Source organism: Numida meleagris, chromosome 5 (assembly GCF_002078875.1).
Source record: "Numida meleagris isolate 19003 breed g44 Domestic line chromosome 5, NumMel1.0, whole genome shotgun sequence".
Taxonomy (NCBI): Eukaryota; Metazoa; Chordata; class Aves; order Galliformes; family Numididae; genus Numida; species Numida meleagris.
In genome coordinates, this window is record NC_034413.1 from 31,757,818 (window position 1) to 31,780,264 (window position 22,447).

Sequence of the window (22,447 nt, forward strand, 5' to 3'; positions counted from 1 at the left end):
ACCGACGATAAGACGGCTGGAGAGCGAGGTGCTGCCAAGACGAGAGACGGGCGGAAAAAGGGACGAGGTCTCGTGATCTGCAAGTTTTTATGCTGCGAGCTTTTATCTTTTCCCTCCGGCTGGAAATGGTAACAGAGGAGCAAAGTACCGTGGGGAGTGTAGTAGTCCTTCTCTTCTGAGAACCAGGTATATCCACTACATGATGTTATGATGTGGAATACCAATAACCGAATCACAAAACCATGACATTATGCTATGATGATATGCATGCCAGCAGCCACTGTAGATTTGAAGGTCTTCCTGTGAGTGGAAACAAAGCTTCTGATTTGCTCAATTTCGAGGTAGAGTTTATTGTTTAGGGTAGGAATGAAAAAAAGAAAGGTGTGTATTTGGTAGAATCATTGCAGAATGGTTTGAGTTGGAAAGGACCCTTAAAGGTCCTTGTAGTCCAACTAGATGCCGGTCCATCTAGTCCAACTTCCCTGCAGTGAATTGGGACACGTACAGCTCAATCGCATTGCTCAGAAAACTCGTAACCTGCTGTGGAGTGCGGGATTTGATGTGATGTGTCTTAACATGTTCAGTCCAGTTCTCTATTAGGGCTTCAGCTGGTTAGGTCAGCTTGCAGGAGATTCAGCACCATTTAATGAAACCTTTTTGGATTTACCTTACAGCTCGAGGTGTAAAATACCTGTTTCCTGTGCAAGTGAAGACTTTTCAGCCCATATATGATGGCAAAGACCTAATTGCTCAAGCTCGGACAGGAACTGGGAAAACCTTTTCTTTTGCTATTCCGCTGACTGAAAAACTTCAGAGCATTTCACAAGATGAGAGAAGAGGTCGTTCACCAAAGGTAATTTATTAAAGGTTAACACAAAAACCTTTGAGTTTGGCAAAATAGATATTTCATTGCTTTGAGGATCTCTTTCTCCTTTATTTGTGCTTGTAGTTCTGAATGCTTCCCTTAAATCAGTATCTACAATGTGTCAGGTTTCAGACACCATATTCCCGCACAAATAAGGTGTGTACACTTTATACTGAACAGCTGCTACAGTCTACACACATGTTGTCTTTAAAGTTAATAACAGGCAACATACATTTTAAAATAGCGTTGTCTGAAAGATTTGTAGGAGTAAATTTAATTATTTATCACTCAGTTCTTAAAATGTGGGTGAAAGAAAAGATGCTGTAGGAAGCACCTGTGGGCAGGTAGGTGGAGAACGAAGATACATCGCTAGGGTGTTTCATGCTGCGTATCATTAACTATGCCAAATTGTTCAGCATTTGTTTTTGTTCTTTCACAATGAACATTGCCTTTAATGTCCTCGGTGATGTTACTGAAATGTCTCTTTTACCTGATGTTAAAAAAAACATTGCCATTCTGCATCTCACATTATCTTGTAATGGTTTTCCTTGTTTCCTGTTGCTGACTTTGCGGCAGTGATGTGCCGGTTCCAGGTGTCAGGAAATGTAACTGGGATGATGGGGAGTTGTACCACCTCTGCAACAAGTATAGCATAAAAGTGAATCACAAAGGAGGAAAAAAAACCCCACAAAACAGTAACAGTTCTGCAGCACCACTCCCTTGTTTGACATGAAATGAATCGTGTTCTCTGTGCCCTCTCCCAAGCACAGCTGGATTTTTTGTTTCTTGTCACATTCTCTAGGTGCTGGTTCTGGTTCCAACGAGGGAACTGGCCATTCAGGTCGCCAGGGACTTCAAGAATCTCACAAGGAAACTCTCAGTGGCATGTTTTTATGGAGGAACACCGTATAAAGCACAGTGTAAGTAAACTAAGGATGGGAGTCGGCTTCCTCCAAATGCATTTCATGAGTAAAACTTGCTTTTCTCCCCATCAGAGTTTCTCTTCAGTCAGCCATGATGTTGTTTGTAAAGAGATCGGACAGTCCGAGTTGAATTATTTTACTTGCAATAAATTTTCATTTAAATAGTGGTTATAGATCTGCCAAATGCTAATCCTTGTTACTGCTTCTTTATTGTGAGTTTGTGTTTTGTGAGTGGACATTCACTGGGATTGGATGACCATCCAAGGAAAAAAGGACTGTGTATATGCATGTGGCTCTATCTGTCTCCACAGCCAGCAGTGAAAGAGAAAGAACTAAGCTTAAAAAAAACAACTTTTTTTCTGTGACAAAGCTCTGGAATTTTGTAATGCCAGCTGATTGCAGTTTAGGAATTATAGTATTTTTCTATAAACTTGCTTGTAGCGTGAATACTATTCCTGACGGGGAACTTGAACAGCCATTGGGCTTGCTTGTTTGTTACCTGGGCTGAATACAGTGCTTTATTCAGACATGAGAGTGCAGGAGAGTAGCTTTTTGGTTCTAAGGTTACAAACGTTGCTGTGTGCTGGTAGCTTTTTACCTTTTGTCTCAGCACTCTGACACAGTTGTTGTTTTTCTCTCTTTTCTTCCAGTTGATCTCCTTAAAAGTGGCATTGATATTCTCGTGGGAACTCCTGGACGGATCAAAGACCACATTCAGAATAGCAAGCTGGACCTTTCCAGTGTGAAGCATGTTGTTTTGGATGAAGTTGATCACATGTTAGACATGGGCTTTGCTGAACAAGTAGAAGAAATCTTAGGATTTGCTTATAAAAAAGGTGAATTCTGGGATCACGCGTGAAGGATTTGGCTTTTTCAAGTTCGTGTTACTGTAATTCTGCATTTTGTGTCAAAAGGGTATTAGAAATGTGTTCATTGCTTCTAAGTTTTCTTCTTGTAGCTGACTTCCTGTACCTATAAACTTCTCAGTTTGAGAGAATTCACTTGCTTTGTTTAGTCAGTTTGTGTAGTCTCAAGTGTGAGTTCATTGTGATGACTGAAGTTGGTGATCTTTCCTGCCAGGTTCTGAGAACAACCCTCAGACATTGCTGTTTTCTGCAACTTGTCCACGTTGGGTATACGATGTGGCAAAAAAATACATGAAAGATGAGTATGAACAGGTAGACCTGATTGGAAAGAAGACTCAGAGGACTGCCACGACTGTGGAAGTGAGTGATTCTTCTGCAGAGTTGTATGGGTCCTGAAAGCACATGGCCTGGATGAAACGGGTTCTGCACTGGCTTTCTAAATGAGGGCATGGAATTACTTTTCCCTTAATTGACACGTGAATGTATAAAGCAAAGCTTTTGTGTAGGGGCAGTAGTCTGCAATTTAAAAGTGAGTAAATAAAATACAGATATCCTACAGCTGAATTCATTTTGTTTGTCCTGTTTGGGACTTAGATTTAATATGAATGCTTATCATGCTTCTTTCCAAAACAGCACTTGGCTATACAGTGTCGCTCGTCTCAGAGAGCAGAAGTTCTTGGGGATATCATTCAAGTTTACAGTGGAAGCCATGGGCGGACGATTGTCTTCTGTGAGACAAAAAAGGAAGCAAATGAGTTGGCTTTGAATTCTGCGCTCAAACAGGTACGGGGGTCCAAATGGAGAGCCAATGACCTGAAATAAATTGGAGGTTGCCATTGCCTGGATGCAGTTCTTCTCTGTTTCTCAGACTTCTGAAATCCATGCCTGAAAGTAGAGCTTCACAATTAAAATACCCTCTTGGCTGTAATCGTACCGTTATTCCTTTGGCTTTAAAATTATACAGAACCAGATCAATAGGGAAATGCGCAGCTTTTGCTGAAAAGCCCAGAAATAGTACCTCTTAATGGCACCTATTCTTTGATCAGTCAGTATTCAAGAAAATCTACCTAATTAAGTACTGGTATGGAGTGTTCTGTTGCCCTTGGAAAGTCATTTCATAGTTTGTTCAGGCCTCGGGTGTTAAATTAAGTAGGATTTCTGTGCTTTCTTGAATTATTACCCTTTGTTGAAGGTGGACAAAGGTGCTGGTTTCTTTTTCTTCCAGCAAAAAACCTGTTTGATACTAAAGACCACCAATAAAATAGTGGTGGGAAGGCATGTTTTGACCGGTGTTTGATAAAGATTGATCAATCCACATGAAAATCTAGCAGGAACAGTTTTGATCTGTCTGCCTGTTATATTCACATCCAAAAACAGTTTTGTTCTTGTGTGAGTATGTTATACGTTAGTCTCTTGTATTAGTAAGTTCTGTTTTTGCATGTTGTTTGTTTGAATTCTGAGCTTCTGACTCTGCCTTTTCTCCTTGTTAAACACTTGATCAGTCTCTGGTCCCATTAGAAACTGATGTCGTTTGGATCACCAGGAAGGTTTGGCTGTGCCCTGGAGACCCCACGTCAGTGTCTGTGTGATTAGGGTGGCTTCCTAGGGCAGAGAACAAACTTTCTTGCTTGGTCTTTAAAAGCACTAGTCTAAGTAAAGTTGCTTCCATTGGTTCCAGTGGAAATGACTGTTGCAGTCACTGAACAGCCGTTGTTCCTCCGTGTGTTGTTGACAAGGCAGACTGCAAATTGTATGGTCTGCTGTGTAGGTATGCTACAGACAGTAACATTATGGTAAAACATTGCTGCTGAGTGTTAAGAGGCCCTGAGAAGGATAAAACCACAAAGTAAGATGTTCTGCATGCCTTTGCTATCGGCTGTGTGATTCTTTTCAGTCACTCTGCACAGTATAAATTAAATATCTCAAGCTGTTGCAGCTTAGCTCCCTGTTAAGTAATATCTGAATGGTTTGTTTCGCTGACAGGAAGCCCAGTCATTGCATGGTGACATTCCACAGAAGCAGAGAGAAGTTACACTAAAAGGCTTCAGAAATGGTGTGTTTGAGGTTCTGATTGCAACCAATGTAGCTGCCCGTGGCTTGGATATTCCTGAAGTCGACCTCGTTATACAGTGCTCACCACCAAAAGTAAGTTATTAGAAGAAATAGAGTAAAATGATTTTTTTTATATTCTTTTTTGTGGCAGTATAGTGGGCAATTCCTTTTCTGTTACTTGGCAAAGTCCTTAAGTAGCTTCAAACATTTTTTCAGTATTTCTGAATCCCTTCTGAACATGTTTAAGCTTTGTTTGTACCAATTCTAAAATACGCCTACAGCCTTTTTTCTTGTTTTGAAACTCCATTGGAGCTTTTTACTTCAAAAAATGTGTGTCAACACTATTTGTTAAACCTGGGGTAGCAGATCTCCAGTAGTTAGTGTGTAGCTACAAGTTTAGGTATAAAGCATGTCATCCCTTAGGATTCTGACTTGAGCTTTCTCTCTCTTACAATGTATAAATGTCAGCAGTTTAAATGATACAAGGTTTTCTCATGTTAATCTGAATTTCTGAAGGATGTTGATTCCTACATCCATCGTTCTGGACGCACAGGTCGAGCTGGCCGGACAGGGATCTGTATCTGTTTCTACCAGAGGAGAGAAGAAGACCTTCTGAAGCAGGTTGAGCAGAAAGCGGTGAGTTCTGCTTTAGACTTAATGAAATAATCTGGGTCCTAAAGAGACAGCGGCACTCTTAGATTATGTAACCACGGGCTGATTATGGTTGCATGAGGCCAGCATGGGTGTGGATTGACCTGAAATGTTGGTATTTAAGTGCTGGTAAATGCCTTAGCATCGGCTTGTTCAGTGGGTTCTCATGAGTTTGCCCATGCTGGCAGTACTTTGTTGCCGTCAACGTGCAGACTGGCAGGGGTGCATGAAAGAGACCATGCCTGTCGTTACAGTCTGCTCATGAATTGGTATAAAGTAGCTCCTGATTGACAAAGGCAGCAACTTAAAGAAAAGCTTTTTTCTAGCTTTAGAAATACTTTCATTTAAGTAAAGGTTTGTTGCTATAAACACCAAGTGAATGGAGGTCTTGGTAATGTGACTCAGAGTTGAATTACAGAGTGCTGAAAATACCTTTAACTGTAATTTGTTTTCTTGACTTCAGGGGATTACGTTTAGGCGTATAGGTGTTCCGTCTGCTACAGATATAATTAAAGCTTCAAGTGATGATGCTAAGAAGTAAGTTTATCTGCCTGTTCTTAAAATACTAGAGTTCTTCCAGCAGCAGTACTGCTAATGTAAAGTTTTAAGGGAGTAGATTTGTACGTGAGCATGTCTTTCCCCGTGTCATAAAAGTCAGCTGCTTTGTCTGTGGATGCTGACTGTTGTTCATAAGATGATACCAGTAAATGTGTGCTTAAACATAGACCTTTTCATAGAACTAAATGTTCTCTGTATTCTTTCTAATGTTAACCTGTTTTTATAACACAGAATACCTATTGATAGCACAACAGGAAAATTGTTGTCATGCGGGGAAACTGAGTTTAAAGAGCAATACTTAGTAAAGCAAAGAGTTCTACTACTTGTGGTGAGGGTGTTGTAGCCCATCCTGTTTTTCTCTGTGTCATTTTGTTCTCAGAGGTTGAGCTTTTTGTTCCATGCAGCTCTGGTTACGCTTTCTGCCCAGTCGGTGGAAATTATGTTGGTGGAGGTTTTGGTAATGGGTGAGGATTTCATAGTAGCAACAAGGTTGGAAAAGACCTCCAAGATCATTGAGTCCAACCATCCACCTACCACCAATATAAGCCCACTAAACCACGTCTCTCAACACAACGTCTAAAGGTTTCACAGGTGTAAAGGAGATCGTAAGCATGGCGTTGGATTCACCGCGTATTTAAAAAGTGCAGGAGTTGCTGTTAGTCTGTAAACTGAAATATTTGTGTTGTCTTGAACATGACTGCACTTCACACAGACAGTCAGCATGCTGATCTCAACTGTTTGTTGTCAACCTGTAGGTGTTTAGATGCCATTCCTCCTTCTGCGATTGACTACTTCAGGCAGTCGGCTCGAGAGCTCATAGAGGAGAAAGGGGCAGTTGATGCCCTGGCAGCAGCTCTAGCCCATATTTCTGGGGCGTCTTCCATACAGCAGCGCTCCTTACTCAACTCAACTGCGGTAAATAACATTATGACTGCTTTAATAAGAACAGATGAAAGGATAGCTTGAGTTCAGTGCAAGTGTGGCATCTTCACATCTTCTCTTCAGGGCTGCTTCTTCTTACAGCTGTTAGCTTCTTTTGGTTTGTTTCTCGTTCTTTAGCTGAACTCAGCTCTTAATGGCGTGCTGCAGGAAACAAGAGAAACTTAGCATCAGTCAGCGCATTTCCTTGCAATGAGATTTCAAGTAGTTGTGCTAGACATCCAAGTAACTCAAGACTTTGATGCTACAAAGAGCTTAATTAAGGAAATTTTACAGTCTGATAGGATGGGTCTTGCTGTTGTAGTTTTCCTTGCTCAGGAAGCATCTTACATTTCTGCATATGTCAAGAAGCGTGCAAATACCCCATTTCAGAGAAATCCTGATAGGTGAAAAGTACAGTGTTTCTGTTTCCCGATGCATTTGTGGAGAACCTGGCCCAGTTCATTGGAAATAACATGTGACTGGACTATGCTTCTTGTATTAATTTTTTAAATCCTTTTTGTAGCTGTGACATTCTGTATGTATTGAACAAATGTCATTGCTTCCAGATAAAATGCAGAAACACTGTTAGCCTTTATATCGGTGGGCAATCCTCAGTTAAATGGATGCCTTCAGCTTCTTAAGAGGCTTTTGTGTGCTTCACTTCTGGGAAGCTGGTCTCTTAGGATTAAGTAGTGCATCAGAATACCAGGTTCATTACGGTTAGTGAGCTATAGGCTGTCCAAGCAAGTTCAGTCTCCTCTTAAAAGTGTGTTTTTCTGTTACTCCCAAAGGGCTTTGTGACCATGGTATTACAGTGCTCGATAGAGATGCGTTCCATGAGCTACGCCTGGAGGGGGCTGAAGGAGCAGCTTGGTGAGGAAGTAGACCGCAAGATATCTGCAATGCGTTTCCTCAAGGGGAAGATGGTAAGATAGCCCATCCTTTGGGAAGGAGAGGTATTGGTGTTGGTCTGTGTGTGTGTGTGTGCAGTTTTGAGTTCCGGGATCTATTTTGGGAAAGAAAATGTCATTTTGTTTATTTATTTATTTACTTACTGCTGTAGGGGGTGTGCTTCGATATCCCCATGGATGAGCTGAGTCACATACAGGTATGTTACAGTTGGAACCTCCAGGGGCATATGTGAAGTGAAATATATGGTGATTGTCATATCTGGGATTTTTTATAGGGGGGTGGGAAGATGGGGTGTGTGACTTGACGGGGATGTTGCATTGAGCTATGGGCGGAACCACTGGAGACTTCCCTCCTGCTTGTCCTTTTGCTCTGTCCCTGTGATGGAGGGGTTTGGGGTGGGGGTTGGTGCTCGCCTCCTGGGGGCTGTGCAGTGCTGTTGGGGCAGGGTGTCAGCCGTGGCACGCGCAGGGCTGATGGTGCCCTGGCTCTCTTGGCAGGAGCAGTGGCGGGACACGCGGCGCTGGCAGCTGGCGGTGGCCAAGGAGCTGCCCGAGCTGGAGGAGCAGCCGCAGGACGCGAGCCGCGGGCCGCCGCGCTTTGGTGGCTTCAAGAAGAACGGCAGGTTCGGCGGCTGGAAGCAGGGCCGGCCGCCCGGCAGGCACCTCGAGTAGCCTTTGCCCTGCGGGACTGACCGTGTTTTTTACCCACAAGTAAAGAAAAGACCCGTTGGACGCTCCTGCCCGTGTCTGTAGCTCGGGGAAGCCGCGGCGGTCGCCATGACAGCGGGGGGGGGGGGCCTCCCGCCCTGGGGGCGGCCCTTGGCCGGGGGGGGGCGGGGGCGGGCGGGGGGGGGGGGGGGGCTTCCGCGCTGCGAGGCGGCCATTGGCCGGTGGGGCGCGCGTGACGACGGGCGGGCGAGCGGCGACAAGATGGCGGCGGCGGGCGGCGGGTGGGCGGCGGCGTGCGAGAAGTTCCGCAGCGCCAGGACGCTGTCGGCCGTGGAGTCGCGCAAGGACCCGGAGACCGAGCCCTACCGCTCCAAGTACAGCGCCCGGGCGCTGCTGCAGGAGGTGAAGCAGCAGCTGAGCGCCGCCGAGGATTGCGGCGAGGCGCGGCTGCTGGCCGTGCGGCGGGCCGTGCTGGAGTACGAGCTGGGCGTCAACCACACCGACACCGAGGAGCTGTCGGCCGGCGAGGAGCACCTGCAGCGCTGCACGCAGCTGCTCGAGCCGCACCGCTTGTCCCGGGACTGCGTCTCCCTCTACATCCAGGCCCAGGTGGGCGGGGGGAGGAGGGTGCGGGCGGGGGGGGGTGCACCGCTGCGGCTTCGGGTTGCGGAGTGACGCCTCCGGGCTGAGGAACGGCCGGTTCCTCGGGGTGTGGGGCTGGCGGAGGTAAGGCCTGAGCAGCGGCGCATCAGTGGAAGACTGGTTTGCGACCTTATTGTGCTCCCTTCACTCTCCCTTGCTGCCCGAGTTGAGCTGGGCGATGCTTTTGTTTTTAATCTTATATGTCAGAAGAAAACACTGAAGAAAGTGATCACCTACACTCTTCTCTGAATCTTAATGTAGTAACCTGTCCGTCATGGCAGCTGCTGTGCATTTATATGCACACAGACGCACTTTCCCTGAAGTAGAGCAGTTGTCTATGTCTCAGTCAGAAATGGCTGCTCTGGAGTACTTTGCTGCCACACGATGTAAAGCTGCAGAGGGATTGTGTGCTCCTCTGAAACATGGGTCAGGCAGTGGCTTCTCTTGCTCTACCTGAGGAGAGGCTGTAGCGAGGTGGAGGTTGGCCTCTGCTCCCAGGTAAAAGCAGTGAGGGGTAATTGCCTCAGTTTGCACCAGGGGAGGTTCAGGTTGGATATTAGGAAAAAATTCTCCGAAAGAGCAGTGATCCATGGGCACAGACTGCCCTGGGAGGTGGGGGAGTCACCGTCCCTGGAGGTGTTGAGCCGTGGAGATGTGGCGCTGAGAGATGAGGGTGGTGGGCAGGTGGGAGCGGGCTGGGTGAGCTGATAGGGCTTTTCCAACCCAAATGACCCTATGGTTAAATTAGCTGACTTGTCTGGGATTCATGAGGTTACATCTGCTCACTGTTGTTCTCAGGGACAGTTTCAGTACCCCGCTGTCAGTCTGTTACCAGTGGTCTGATCTGAAGTTGCCTGAGAAGCCAAGCAAAACTAGGGAGCATCTGAGTGTTCGCAAGGGGTGCTCACAGTGTGGTGTTGGGGCATTGCTGCCTTTGTGGCTGAGGGCTGGGGATTCCGGTGCCTTTTTAAAACAGTTGCATAGAATGGCTTGGGTTGGAAGGAGCCCTAAAGCCCATGAAGCCCCAACCCCTGCTGCGGGCTGGTTGCCCCCCAGCAGCTCAGGCTGCCTATCTGTGGCTCTGGGCACCTCCAGGGATGGGGCACCCACAGCTCTGGGCAGCAGTGCCAGCACCTCACTGCCACTCCAAGGAAAGAATTTCTTCCCAACATCAAACTAAAACTTTTGCTCAAGTGCTTGAAATAACACTTGAGTATTTAAATAATAAAAAAAAAACAAAACAGAACACACCACTGAGTATCGAGGCTATGGTAGTCAGCAGTGGCTGTACTTTCACATGAGCACATTCTAGGTGCTGTAAAGGTACAGTCACCACACTGATGCCTGTTTGGCAAGGAGGAGTGTTCCTTTTCCTGCTGGGCCTATTTCTGCAGCCCTTCTCCTTTCTGTCTTTCTGCATAAGGATGCATGTGACAATTTATGTCTAATTAAATTTGGTCAATTCCACTGCACAGCTGTGAGCAAAGCGTTTCCGTCCATAGCCATCGGTACGTGGGGCTTTCTGTTAAAATATAATAAAACAGAAGGGATTGAAAGGGCCAACAGGCTGGCATACAGCTGCATGTAAGAGCGTTTTGAAGGTGTTTCTTCTTCCAGTCCTGTTAGATTTTGTAACAACGCATGCTGGGAATTAAATTAGTACGTTAAACATGGATTTTTTTATTAATGCCTTCATCTTAGTCATAAAATTAGAGTTGCTTTTTTAAAAAAAAAATGCAGTAATGTTACTATGCACTTTACTGTGATAAGCAGTACTATCTTTAAGTTTATAGCTTTTGCACCACAGCAGTTCTTTAGTTCTTTTAATCTCTTCTCCTTGTCAAAGTGTACAGGTATTCATTCCTTGCACGCTTTTTTGCTATTAGGTTTTTCCATGAAGTCACAATGACAAATTTCTATGTCCTTGACTCTTATGTTTATCATTTAAAAGTTGCTTGAATCAAGTGTAGAACATACTGTGTAGAAAAAGCTTTTTATTTTAACATACCGGAAATAGTTTAGCAGGGTAAACACAGAAAATTGCCATTTGTTAGGTGACTTTTGTATGTGCTTGCCTCTCTGAGAACCCTCTTCTTTGAGCAGCTTGTGATAAAATGGGTGGGAACAATTTTTGCCTTTTGGAATCTGTTATGTTAGGAGTGTGCATGTACGTAGATGCATATGTAGGGATGAAGACTAGTATTTTCTTTGGAGAAAATGTTTAACATAAGTGGAATTAGTTGGAAAATAATTGTTGTTTTTCCTTTTAACTTCAGAACAACCTAGGTATCCTGTGGTCCGAAAGGGATGAAATTAAAACTGCACAAACTTACTTGGAATCTGCAGAAGCCTTGTATAATCAATACATGAAAGAGGTATGGTGCTTATTAATCTGGCGGCAGGTCTTACTTTCGTGCACCTCTTACAGTTTCGATAGTTATTGAAGAAAACATATGGTGGAACTTGAGTTTCTGAGCTTCGCGATGTGGTGACACTTCTGAAAAGTGGTATGGCTTGTTTGCTAGCACAGAAGACATAGGAAGATCACTTGATAATTTTAGCATGGATTTGGGAAAATAGTTTGGCTCAGAAAATAATGATCCTTATTGGAAGGTCTTTGAATTGATACTCCCATGCTGAATTTGGTTTCCAGTTAAGGCTGTCCTACTTTTGTCTAGGGAATGTTCTGAAAGGTCAAGCAATTGCTTTCACTTGGAAAAGGAAAACAAACTGGAATAGCTGCATGATTTGCTCTGACTGAACACAATATCATGCAGCATAGAGGCAAGTAGTTCAGCTTGTTTCAAAGAGGACAGTCTTATGAACAGCTGAACCTCTCTTGCATGTTAAATGATGTTCTGAGTTGTGGATTCTGCTGTGTATCAACAAAGGCTCCCTTGTGCTATTGTTATGCTCTCTGCAAAGCCCTTCCAGCTCTGACTTGCTTCAGGGACAGGGCAGTTGTTGAGTGAGCTGAAAATATCTGTAGCCTTAAAGGAGCAGCATTCTGTGTTTCAGATTAAACAGAAGGTAGTAGGTGAAATTACAGTTTCATGTGAATATGGCTTACAGCATGGGTTACTCTTGTGGAAATTTTAGCATGTGTTATTCCTTATTGGTTATTCCCTGCCATAGTGCTGCTTTTGTAGCTGTGCTAGCCTGTGGTTATGAAATAGGTAGTGGATATAAGGAAATAAAAAAATGCTTGTGCTAAAAATCTCTCTTTGCTGCCCTCTGGATTAGTTGATCTAGCTAGAGATACTGCATCTCTCCACAGACCCTCAGTGTAATTAATTCCTGATGTTCGTCTTTGATATCTATACCCAGCCAAGCATGATATTGTTAGCTTTCTTATGTTAATTCCTATATGCACAGCAATATCTTTCTGTTCTTACATGAAGAAAATAAACTATTTTGTTTGTATCACAAGCTATATGTGCATAAGGATTCTGCCACAGCTTTTGGTTTAAATAGCGAAAAAACACATAATTCAACTTGCATGTAGGTCATGTAGATCAATATTTAGCAGCTTCATCCTCCGAAGACATTGCCTGCTGTCTCACCAGCTTGTGAATAAAGGGAGTCAGAGTCACGTCGAAGCAGCAGGAACAGTCTTTACAGCTGAGCTGTATCATGTTGTATCACCCTGCACATCGTGTTCCTTGCAGTACTTCGTGCAGAATGTTTTCTCTCTTTAAAAAGCATCATTTAAAGCCATTTTGTCACTGTATAATCTGAAGACTCCCAGTTATAATCCTGTAGAATACAAGAGTGAGTATTTCTGGGGCAGGTAGCGTGTGTTATTTTAAGCTGTGCAAACAGAAGTTTTTACAAGCTGAACACCTTGTAATTCCATGTGAAATTGTGACTTTCTTTCCCTAAATTTCTTGAGGTTCGTAGAGTTGCTCCAGAAATGTGACAGTCAGATAGCAGTAGATGTATTATGTGCAGTTCTGTTCGGTTTAGAAATGAAAATCAGTAAATAGTCTGCAGCCAGAAGAGGGAGTGCTATGTCACAAAGTAAGAGAAATGCAGGTTACTGAACGTACCGTGTACTCGTGCAGGATGGAAATCCTCCTGTGGATCCCAGTGAACATTTCATGGCAGAAGAAGAAAAGCTCACAGACCAAGAAAGATCAAAAAGGTGAGTGCATAGCAGCAACCTAGATTTTCTTAATTTTATTTTTTTTTAACTTAGGAGGGTGTTTTAGGGACTAAAGAATTAAGTCCGAGTTTGTTTTTCCAGATTTGAAAAAGCCTATACTCATACACTGTATTATCTGGCACAAGTCTACCAGCACCTGGAGATGATTGAGAAGGCTGCTCAGTATTGCCATACTACTCTTAAACGACAGCTTGAGTACTGCGGCTACTACCCGGTAGAATGGGCACTCAATGCTGCTACGTTGTCACAGTACTATCTCTCTAAGGTAATACACCTCATACTTTGCTGCTCTAAGTATACAAAAAACCGTTTGTCTCCACCCATCTGTATTGGCTTTAAAAAATCCATTGAGCTAGGAATTGCTTTTTTAGGGGTTACATCCCAGACTACTCCGATGCTTTTTCCCCATACTTAAGTCTTCTACCATACCTAAGCCAGTTAATGCTAATTTCAACAACAATTCATAATTTCCATGGTTCTTGATGCGTTGACAACCATGATCATGAAACAAGGCAAATAAGAGTAAAGAGATGTAAATCTGACTTGTAATGTTGACTCGTTTGTCTAGCTGATTCTGTTTAACACCCTGTGATACTATCAGAAGGCAGAAGGAAGTGATGGTAGCATAGATCAGAGCACTACAAAAACATTCACAATTGTTCTTGTGGCTGTGGTAGCACAAAAACGCTTAGCTAAAAATACTGCATTCAGTAGTAGATGTGGAAAAAACATGTTTTCTTCCAGTGTCCTGGGGAGCGAGCTGTTGAGCCTCTCAGTTCTGTAATTTGCCTTGTGCCCTTGTCTCTTACTGCCTGTGGTGAGGGGCTTAGACAAGCTGAGAGCAGTCTTTCTGTTCCTTCCATCAGTGATAAACACTGCTGTTTCTGTTTCTGTCAGCAATGCTTTATGGAGTCCCGGCATTGTTTAGCAGCAGCCAGTGTCATCTTCAGCCAGGCTGGACAGGTACCATCTACTGAAGACAGTAAGTTCATATAAAAGCGTTCAATGATAAATAAGGTGAATTGTGCATTGTCAGTACCTACATTAAAGATGAAGTCTATGTGTATGTACTAAACTTATCCAAGTGTTAATTTTCAGAAATCTTTTACTGTTAATAATAAACTGGTTTGTATGTATGTGTAAAATACAGCTTACGTTGACTTCTGAATCATCAGAAGACCGTTATTCAGTGATTCAAAACAAATGCTTCCTAAGAGCAGTTTTTAAAGAGGAAGGCAAAAAAAAAAAAGAGCTGACTATAGCTTTAAGGACCCGTGGTTATGTGATAGCGTCAGCACTCAAAATAAATCCTCTGTTGTAGACTTGTGCTTTCCTTATCTACAGCGCAGCCTTTTACATTCCATGTCTTGGGCAAATGAAAGTTTCAAAATGACAGAGCTTAACTCATGGAGAGTGAGCAAGCACGCAGGGCAGCCCTAGTGTGAGTTCTTAACTCTGGCTTATAACAGGGTGTATTGTTCAACTTCTAATGGTTCGAGCTGTTCAGAATACAAGCACTTAAATCCAATGATGTTATTACACATTAAATAGAATCTTGAATAGATTCAGCTGAGTTTTATTTAACCCACTGTCACTGAACTTCAGTTGATTTCATTGCTTTTAGTATTTCCCTTAGCTCAAAAACACAGAACTCTCTGCATTTGCCTTTGAGGATGGCGTCCAAAAGATTTTTAGTTTCAGGGAACAGAGCTGTCAGAGTTGAGTTATGCTTATCTATAGGCTGTTTTCAGAGAACCTATTTTATGAATATTTTATGAAATATTCGATAGATCTGAGTCAGTGTTTAGAGACTTCTGTAGCTGCCTGCCTGCATGGTTGTTTGATTTCTTTAATATGATTCATAAGCTGAGAGCAGAGGTTATGTGTTCAGTAGGCACACAGAAGCACACATGCAGTTATGCTGTAAAATTCAGGTGTGAGACTGAAAGTGACAGAGGAGAGTCCTGGTTTTACTTGTACTTCGTAAGTTTCTTGTGTGACTTCTGGGCAAGTCAACTAACATTTATCTCAACTTCCTCCTACACTACATAACAATATTTGAATCTGTTTTGGTGGAGTGAATGTTTCTCTGATATTCGCTTTCCCCAGAACAGAGTGCGGGGCTGTAGACCCAAAGGTCACTGTGCAGAAAGCACTAGGTCACAGAAAGGCTAAGACACAGTTAACACTGGCCACTCTCAAGCACTTCCATTCTGTCTTGTTAATCAGTATATAAACATGTGCACAAATACTTAGTGAAGGTGCCTTTTTTAAATTAGCAACAATTACTTCTTTATAAGAACAGCCTGGTTCTTTTTGATGAAAGATAATGAACGTAGCAGATCTGAGTCTGACTTCTTATTTGATGACAAGGAATGCTCACATCCCCTTGTTGGGTAAACTCAATACCCCCTGCCAAGAGAATCAGAAGTTTGTTCTCTTTGAGACGCATCTGTGTTTTGAAAACGGTATCTCGAGACTATTTATAGCAGTGGAGAGATCATGGGGAGAAAAATACAGGAGTTGTCGAGGTAATAAAAACTATGTTTGTACCAAGGGTAGTTTCCCTTAGTTTTGTTCTCTTTTTTTTTTGATATTGAGTCTGGAGCCAGTCATTGACAGAAACAATTACTGGGCGGGCAGCTGAATCTTGGAAAACAAACTATTATTTTTTTTTTCTCCTGTTACAGAGAGACATGAAAATCTTTTCCAGTAAGACATCTTCAGAATCAAAAGCCTTTTAACATGCATTACTTTTTGAACAATTCAGGCATGACGTATCAGTGTTAATCTAAATGGGTTTCTACCAGAAGGACCGTTTACAGAATTATTATACACTCCAACACAGAGAAAGTGTTTTTGTCTAACAGTGAAGAAAAAAAATATATAAATAATGTATTCTTTGCATGTAACATTTGAGGTTATTACTGGAACACTTCAGCTTTTCTTAAGGCTATGTGTTTATGTCCATTAACTAGATGAAGCAGAGCAAGACCAGCAGGACCTTCGACAGAGAAAAGCTGAAATTGCAAGATGCTGGATTAAGTATTGCTTGAATCTTCTGCAGAGTGCTCGCAAATTACTTGAGGTAACTGAAAATCTGTTCTTTCATTGTTGTTGTTGAACGAGTCTATTTTGATTCTCATAGCGGGAATCGGTTCATAGTTGGTAGCAAATGAATTATTAATTGGACAGTTGTTTATCAAGAGATACTGGAAATCTAGCAGATGCTTCATGTCATGCCTAAAGTCTATTGCAGTGCTTAGACATAAGCACAAATGGGAGATCAGCTTTGTGATGTGATCAGTGTGCTGCTTGTCCAGCAACTTCACAGGTTGCCCTCCTCTTCGCTGAGTTTTCTAGTGGCTTGAGTTTTTGGCAGATTGCTTCGTAGTAAACTAGCAGGAAGAACATCCTCTGTTATTTTCATGCTGAATGCTTGAAAGTGAGCTTTCACTGAAATGCTCTGCAGAAGCAGGACCTTTCATGGTTTGGCTGTATTGTTGTACGGAGTGGGGAGACTTATAAATTGTTTTAACGTTGTTTTTTTAAAATGGAGTTTAGATGTAATCTATATGTGAATAATATATATATAATGTATATATAATATACTTTATATAATGTGTATATGTAATATAATAAATGTAATCAATTTTAGTGAATATAAGGTTAAATAACTAATGTGTCTTGTGTTTGGTTGCTAATTACTTTGTGTTTGAAAGATAACTCAAAAATAAAATGATGCAGTGCAGGTTTGTCTTTGCCAGGCATGTGTATTTTTAATTAGTATGCTTTATCTTTTCAGGATAACATAGGAGAACTGGATCCAGACAGGCAATTGGAACTTAAAGCCCAAAGGAAAAAAGAGGAAGATGAAAAAGAGAATGGCAGGAAGAAAGCTGTCCTTTTTGGGACGAGTGATATATGTGACTCTGTCTTAGCCATGGAAGAGAAAGTGAGCAGTGTATATCCTTTAGATTTTCAGGAAGCCAGAGAAATATTCCTAGTGGGTCAGAACTATGTTCAAGAAGCAAAGGAGTTCTTTCAGGTTGATGGTTATGTTACCGACCATATTGAAATTGTTCAGGATCACAGTGCTTTGTTTAAGGTACTTGCTTTCTTTGAAGAAGATTATGAGAGACGTTGCAAAATGCACAAGCGTAGAATAGACATGTTGGAGCCTATATATGCAGACTTGAACCCGCAGTACTACCTGCTGATTAGTAGGCAGCTTCAGTTTGAACTAGCAGATACCTATTATGAGATGATGGATTTGAAGGTAGCTATTGGTAACAGGTTAGAAGAGCTAGACTCGCACACAATAAAAAAAATTAACTCTCTGGCTCAGTTAGCCATCAAATATTATGAACTCTTCTTAGATTCTTTGAGGAACCCGGATAAGGTGTTTCCTGAGGAGCTCGAGGAAGATGTTCTTCGTCCTGCAATGGTGGCTAAATTTCATATTGCACGACTGTATGGTAAGCTTATTACTTCAGATAGCAAAAAGCAGCTGGAAAATATGCAGATGTCATTAGAATATTACACATTTCTGGTAGACTATTGTGAGAAGCACCCAGATGCTGTCCGTGCTGTTGAAACTGAACTAGAACTCAGTAAGGAGATGGTGGGTCTTCTTCCGACAAGAATAGAGAGGCTAAGAGCAAAACTGTGTCCATTCATATAAATGTTTGCCTTGAAGGAAATGCGTGCTATTAAAATGATATCTGTCATAATCAGCTTCTGTGCTGATTAATAGAACCGAAGTGTCTACAGTTTGGCCGTCCAGTTAGAACCTGCAGTAATACAACCGTCTGGAAAAAAAAAAGAGCTCTCCATCTTAGTAGCTCACCCACACTAATGGTATAAACCTTAAATGTAAAGTGAACGTCCAGCTGATGCTTTGTATTGCTTGTCCTGTATATAAATATAAACCTTTTCTCCCTTTTGTTTTTTCCTTTGACTTGGGATCTAAGTGTAGTGCTGTACAAAAATTGTTTCTTCTAAGAGACACTATTGCTATGGGAAATTTTTTCTAAGAAACTTGAGGCATGTTCTTCCATCTAGAAAACGTTTTATCTCTTCTAACCTTTGTCTCCAGAAAACCTTATTCATACAAAGGGAATTTTATTTTCTATATTTATTTTGTGTTGTTTGGTGTTTTCTTTCCCTGTTAATTAATATGTAACTGACAGAGGCTCAATAAATGAGTAGCTTGGCTAAGTGTTTTTCAGAGTCCTTAGAATTCTGTTTCCTTTTGTGTTACTAAGATAAGATTTATAGTACAACTTCTGCCAAAATACGTAGTGGTGAAAGTGTTTCTGAGCATCTGAAGTGCCAGAATGCTGAGTGAGAAAGCAGCAGACTTTGTTGATGGAGGTGGGAGGGGAAACCCTGCTCTTAATACTTCTGTAGAGAAGTGATAGGGTAGAAGTACTATGATCTAGTGCTCCAGCAGATGCTAAATAACACTTAAAGGCCTGAGAAGCCATTAGTGCCTCTGTGTTGGTCAGAGCTGTAAGTAGGTGCCTCTGAAGTTGCTGTAGATCCTGATCGGTTGCTGCTAAAGCACCGTTCAAAAATCTGCCTTGCTGCTGTTTGCTGTCTTCATTAGAGCTGTCCTGATTCTTATTAAGGACTTACTAATTTGGTAGTATTCCTGATCTTACAGGAAGCGTTACCTTTGCCCTATTTTCCTTTAGCCACCTATTTACTCTTGATGGAATACCAGGCTACATTTCTGATGCAAAACATGTGTGATACTTTATATATCTGGTGCCTGTGGAAGGATTATGAACCAGTACCCCAGTGCTGTAGATAAAGCATAGGCTGAGCATGTAGACAAACCATATACTAAGTGGGGACAGTCAGAGGGGTCAGCAGTTGTGGAAAAATGAAGTGCAAAGGTAATGGGGTGTGAGGTAGGGTACCGCTTTATGCACCAGCACTATCAAATTGATGGGGGGAATTTTACAGAAGTGAGGGGCGTTAAAGGAGAAGCGTGAAACAACTGGTTTCTTATGGGGGGGGGAGGGAAATCAAGAAAACAAGAGAAAAAAGGTAGGAGGGAGGGTGAAGGAGGAGCCTACGCAAGCAAGAAAGTACATCTTGTACATGTGGTCAAAATCTCTAGTTTGCAGAATCCTGCATAGAACTGGCTGGCTGACTGCTAACAACAAGCAGGCCAATGAATGTGTCCTGGAAATGAGAGATGGCAGTACTCAGAACTGGAGTATCTATTTGCATGCATACAGAATAAAGGAGAGTGTGTGTGTGTGAATGCATGTGTGCATTGTTCATTTTCCTAAATAAACGTCTAGTCAGCCTTTAAGTTTCCGCTCTCGGTGCTTTAATTCAGTTTTTCCCTTAGCCTGATAGTAGGACAGCCCACAGTTTCTTAAAAACTGCAGCACAGTGTAAGTAAATTTCAAATATATCAAGTATATATAGACTTAAAGAAACCAATGTCAGTTCTTCACCTCCATAGCAAATGTTGAAGACTACCACTGGCTGAACATAGTTTATTGCTGAGAATGTGTCAAGGCAGATGCTCACTGCAATGCATTATTGCATTGGTACTTTTAAGGCAAGTCTTCTTCATGGAAACCTTTTGAATAATTCCTGCTTGTGACATGATTTGATAAAATGAACTAAGATCTTGTATTTACAAGGAGGGGGATGGAATGAGAAGGGGCTGGTTGGATTAGGCAACAAAGCTCCAGGAATGCTGAGTTTTAACTGTGTGAAGTATGTGTGAGGTCAGGCATTTATTTCAAAGATTAATTGAAGATTAGATTCCTGTGAACTCCATTTAACCTGCATTTCTTATTTCTTTTTGTACCTCAGAAAAAAAAAATCTTACCACTGAAAATTCCTTGCTGTTGTTCTAGTAGTGCTTTTTTTTACCCAGCATGAAGCAGTGAGGTTTTCATGATACCTACACTTGTGCCAAACACATATCAAGTGTAAGATCTCCAAAACGTGGAGGCTGTAACCTCAGTGTCCTCTTCAAACAGTGCATAATGCTTACTAGAGGTAATTTGCTTTGGTTAAAAACAATTTTGTTGTAACTGAAATGCTTTCAGCTCTTGTTCCAGATGTCTTATGTAGCATAAATTGGGTCGATCAGGCAGATTAAATGTTTCAGGACCAAGAGAATAATGACAGCAAAGCTCTTTCTCTTTTTCCTTTGAGGAGAGAGGCAGAAGGCCCTCTCCTTCACCATTCTCCCCTCTTAAACCTGAACTACCGGGGGAAGCGAGAAGTGACCCCCCACTTCCCTTTCCCATCAGGAAAATGGGTCCCCAACGTTGCCAAGGACAGAGGCTTGTGCGTCTTGGCAAGGCGGACGGCTGCCTTCTCTATCTGCAGAGCGGAGATGTCTCGATGTACCGGTGCAGTGCTGGCACTGGGTATGATTGCTGCTGCAGCTCCGTGCACGGAAACATTGCAGGAGCCTGATAAAGCTCAGCATCGATGAGATACCAAACTGATCTGCTTAACTCATGCCTTTAAGCGTTTCAGTTTTGTTTGGGGTTTTCCTTTTGCTCAGCACTCAGTGAAGCTGGATTTTACTTTTTGAGTTTATTTTAAAAGATTGAGGTAATCACTGATACTTTGGTGTTTTCCATGGGACGTTTCATTGTTGAATGCCCCAAAGCAGTCCTGTGAAGCAGCATCTACCAAGGCTGCTATCCCTGAGCCCAAGTCCCTTGGAGTCTTGCAGTTACAGAGCGAAAGACTGCTGTGTTAAAAACAAGGGCATAAGTTTGTGGCTGGAAACATTTGTCAACTTATTCCTCTTAAATTGCAACATTTTAGCTTACTTCAGAGCTTGTCAGGAATGACTAATACAGATTTTTAAATTCCTTATAAAAAGTGTGTTAGGCACTTCCTAGTAACTCTTGCAAAGTGCCTGCTGGCACTTCTACATTTTGCAGTTTGGCTGATGCTGCACACCCCTTCCTCATCCCAGCCAGGCCTGTAGGCACTCACTGTTTTCCTAATGAGAACCATTTGCCTGCTTGCCCTTTTCCAAAATCTTTTGATGGGGTCTTTACAGCCAAAGATGGGAGCGATGTGCTGGAGACAGTTCTGAGAAGGGAAAACTAAACACAGTGTTTTGTTCCTGCTAAAATATATGGGGTGAAAAGAAGGAATGCGTGAAATGATTTCCTGTAAGCAGACTGACTGGGAGGGAAGGAAGACCCAGTGGTTCCCAGGTGCGTTCTCCAGCTGCTCTGAGTTGGCCATGGAGCTCCTGCTCTCCCAGGGTCCCTCTCCTGGTGGCTGCAGGAGCTCAGCAGCACCTGGCAGGTGCAGCCAGACAGACCCAGAGCCTCCTTTTGCCGAATAATGGAGGTAATGATGCCCTGGCAATGATGTCAGCTCTATCTAGTAAAGACTAGAGGACAGAAATGATGATGGACGTGACGTCCAGCATGTCCAATGTGGTCTGCAGGCTTGAGGAGCAGAGGGAACAATAAAGTACAGCCTAACCTCCTGTTTTTGCTAATAACTTTCAACTCCTCTTTCTTAACTTCTCCACATGCTTTGCCTCATTGTTTTTGTATGGTGCCAAGCTGTTTGTGTTACTTAGGGCTCGTGTAAAGGCATGCTTCACTCTATACCATAAAGGCCCATGGCTCTGCTAGTGCTGTTGTCCTGTCCTGCCCCAGGCTGGCAGAGCTCTGCTGGAGGTCCTCAGCTGTGCTAAAGCCACCCTTGACCATAAGGCAGGTGGAGGCCAGCACAAGGACCCTAGTTCGTCTCCAGAAAGTTGTATCAGTTCAATTGTTTGTGTCTGAATAATTTAAATCTATCTCTATCCTGATTCCATTTTCAATTCCTATGATGGAAGCCTCCTGTTGCTTTGGGCTTCAGCATGTGAAAGGAGAAAGTACTGCAGCCTGGAGGAGAGCTGTTTTTTCTCTTTAGAAGGTTGGGTCCATCCCTCATTCAGTGCTGTTGATGGTGACAAGAATTGCTGGTGGAAAGAAGCTGCTCGCCCTTCCTGTGGGCCATCAGCTGTGCTCAGTGCTGATGCAGTTGTGGCTTTTGAGCAATGATCTCTGACCTCTATCATGGGAAAAAACAGACAACTCTTCTTCTGTGTGATCTAGATGGCAGCAAATGTCAGATTTCCCACAATGCACGTGAGCTGTAACGATTTCTTGCGAGTTCTGAATCTTATCTTCATAGACCAGGTCCTGATACTGCCCTCAGGG

General features: G+C 42.7%; 2 protein-coding genes across 2 annotated transcripts; both read left to right on the forward strand.

Moving 5' to 3' along the window:
* Positions 675-8,484, forward strand: LOC110400587 (nucleolar RNA helicase 2-like; the record flags this gene model as incomplete). Its single annotated transcript, XM_021400570.1, is given in 12 exon segments — positions 675-853; positions 1,668-1,785; positions 2,439-2,624; positions 2,869-3,014; positions 3,288-3,437; positions 4,638-4,799; positions 5,223-5,342; positions 5,821-5,894; positions 6,671-6,830; positions 7,628-7,762; positions 7,900-7,944; positions 8,246-8,484. Coding segments are annotated over 12 exon segments (1,649 nt in total), but the record flags the coding sequence as incomplete, so codon positions are not given.
* KIF1BP (KIF1 binding protein) lies at positions 8,647-18,458 on the forward strand. Its single transcript, XM_021400571.1, has 7 exons — positions 8,647-9,025; positions 11,335-11,433; positions 13,123-13,202; positions 13,305-13,488; positions 14,121-14,205; positions 16,202-16,311; positions 17,029-18,458. Exons 1-7 carry the CDS (start codon positions 8,678-8,680, stop codon positions 17,905-17,907), a joined length of 1,785 nt encoding a protein of 594 aa, XP_021256246.1. The 5' UTR covers positions 8,647-8,677; the 3' UTR covers positions 17,908-18,458.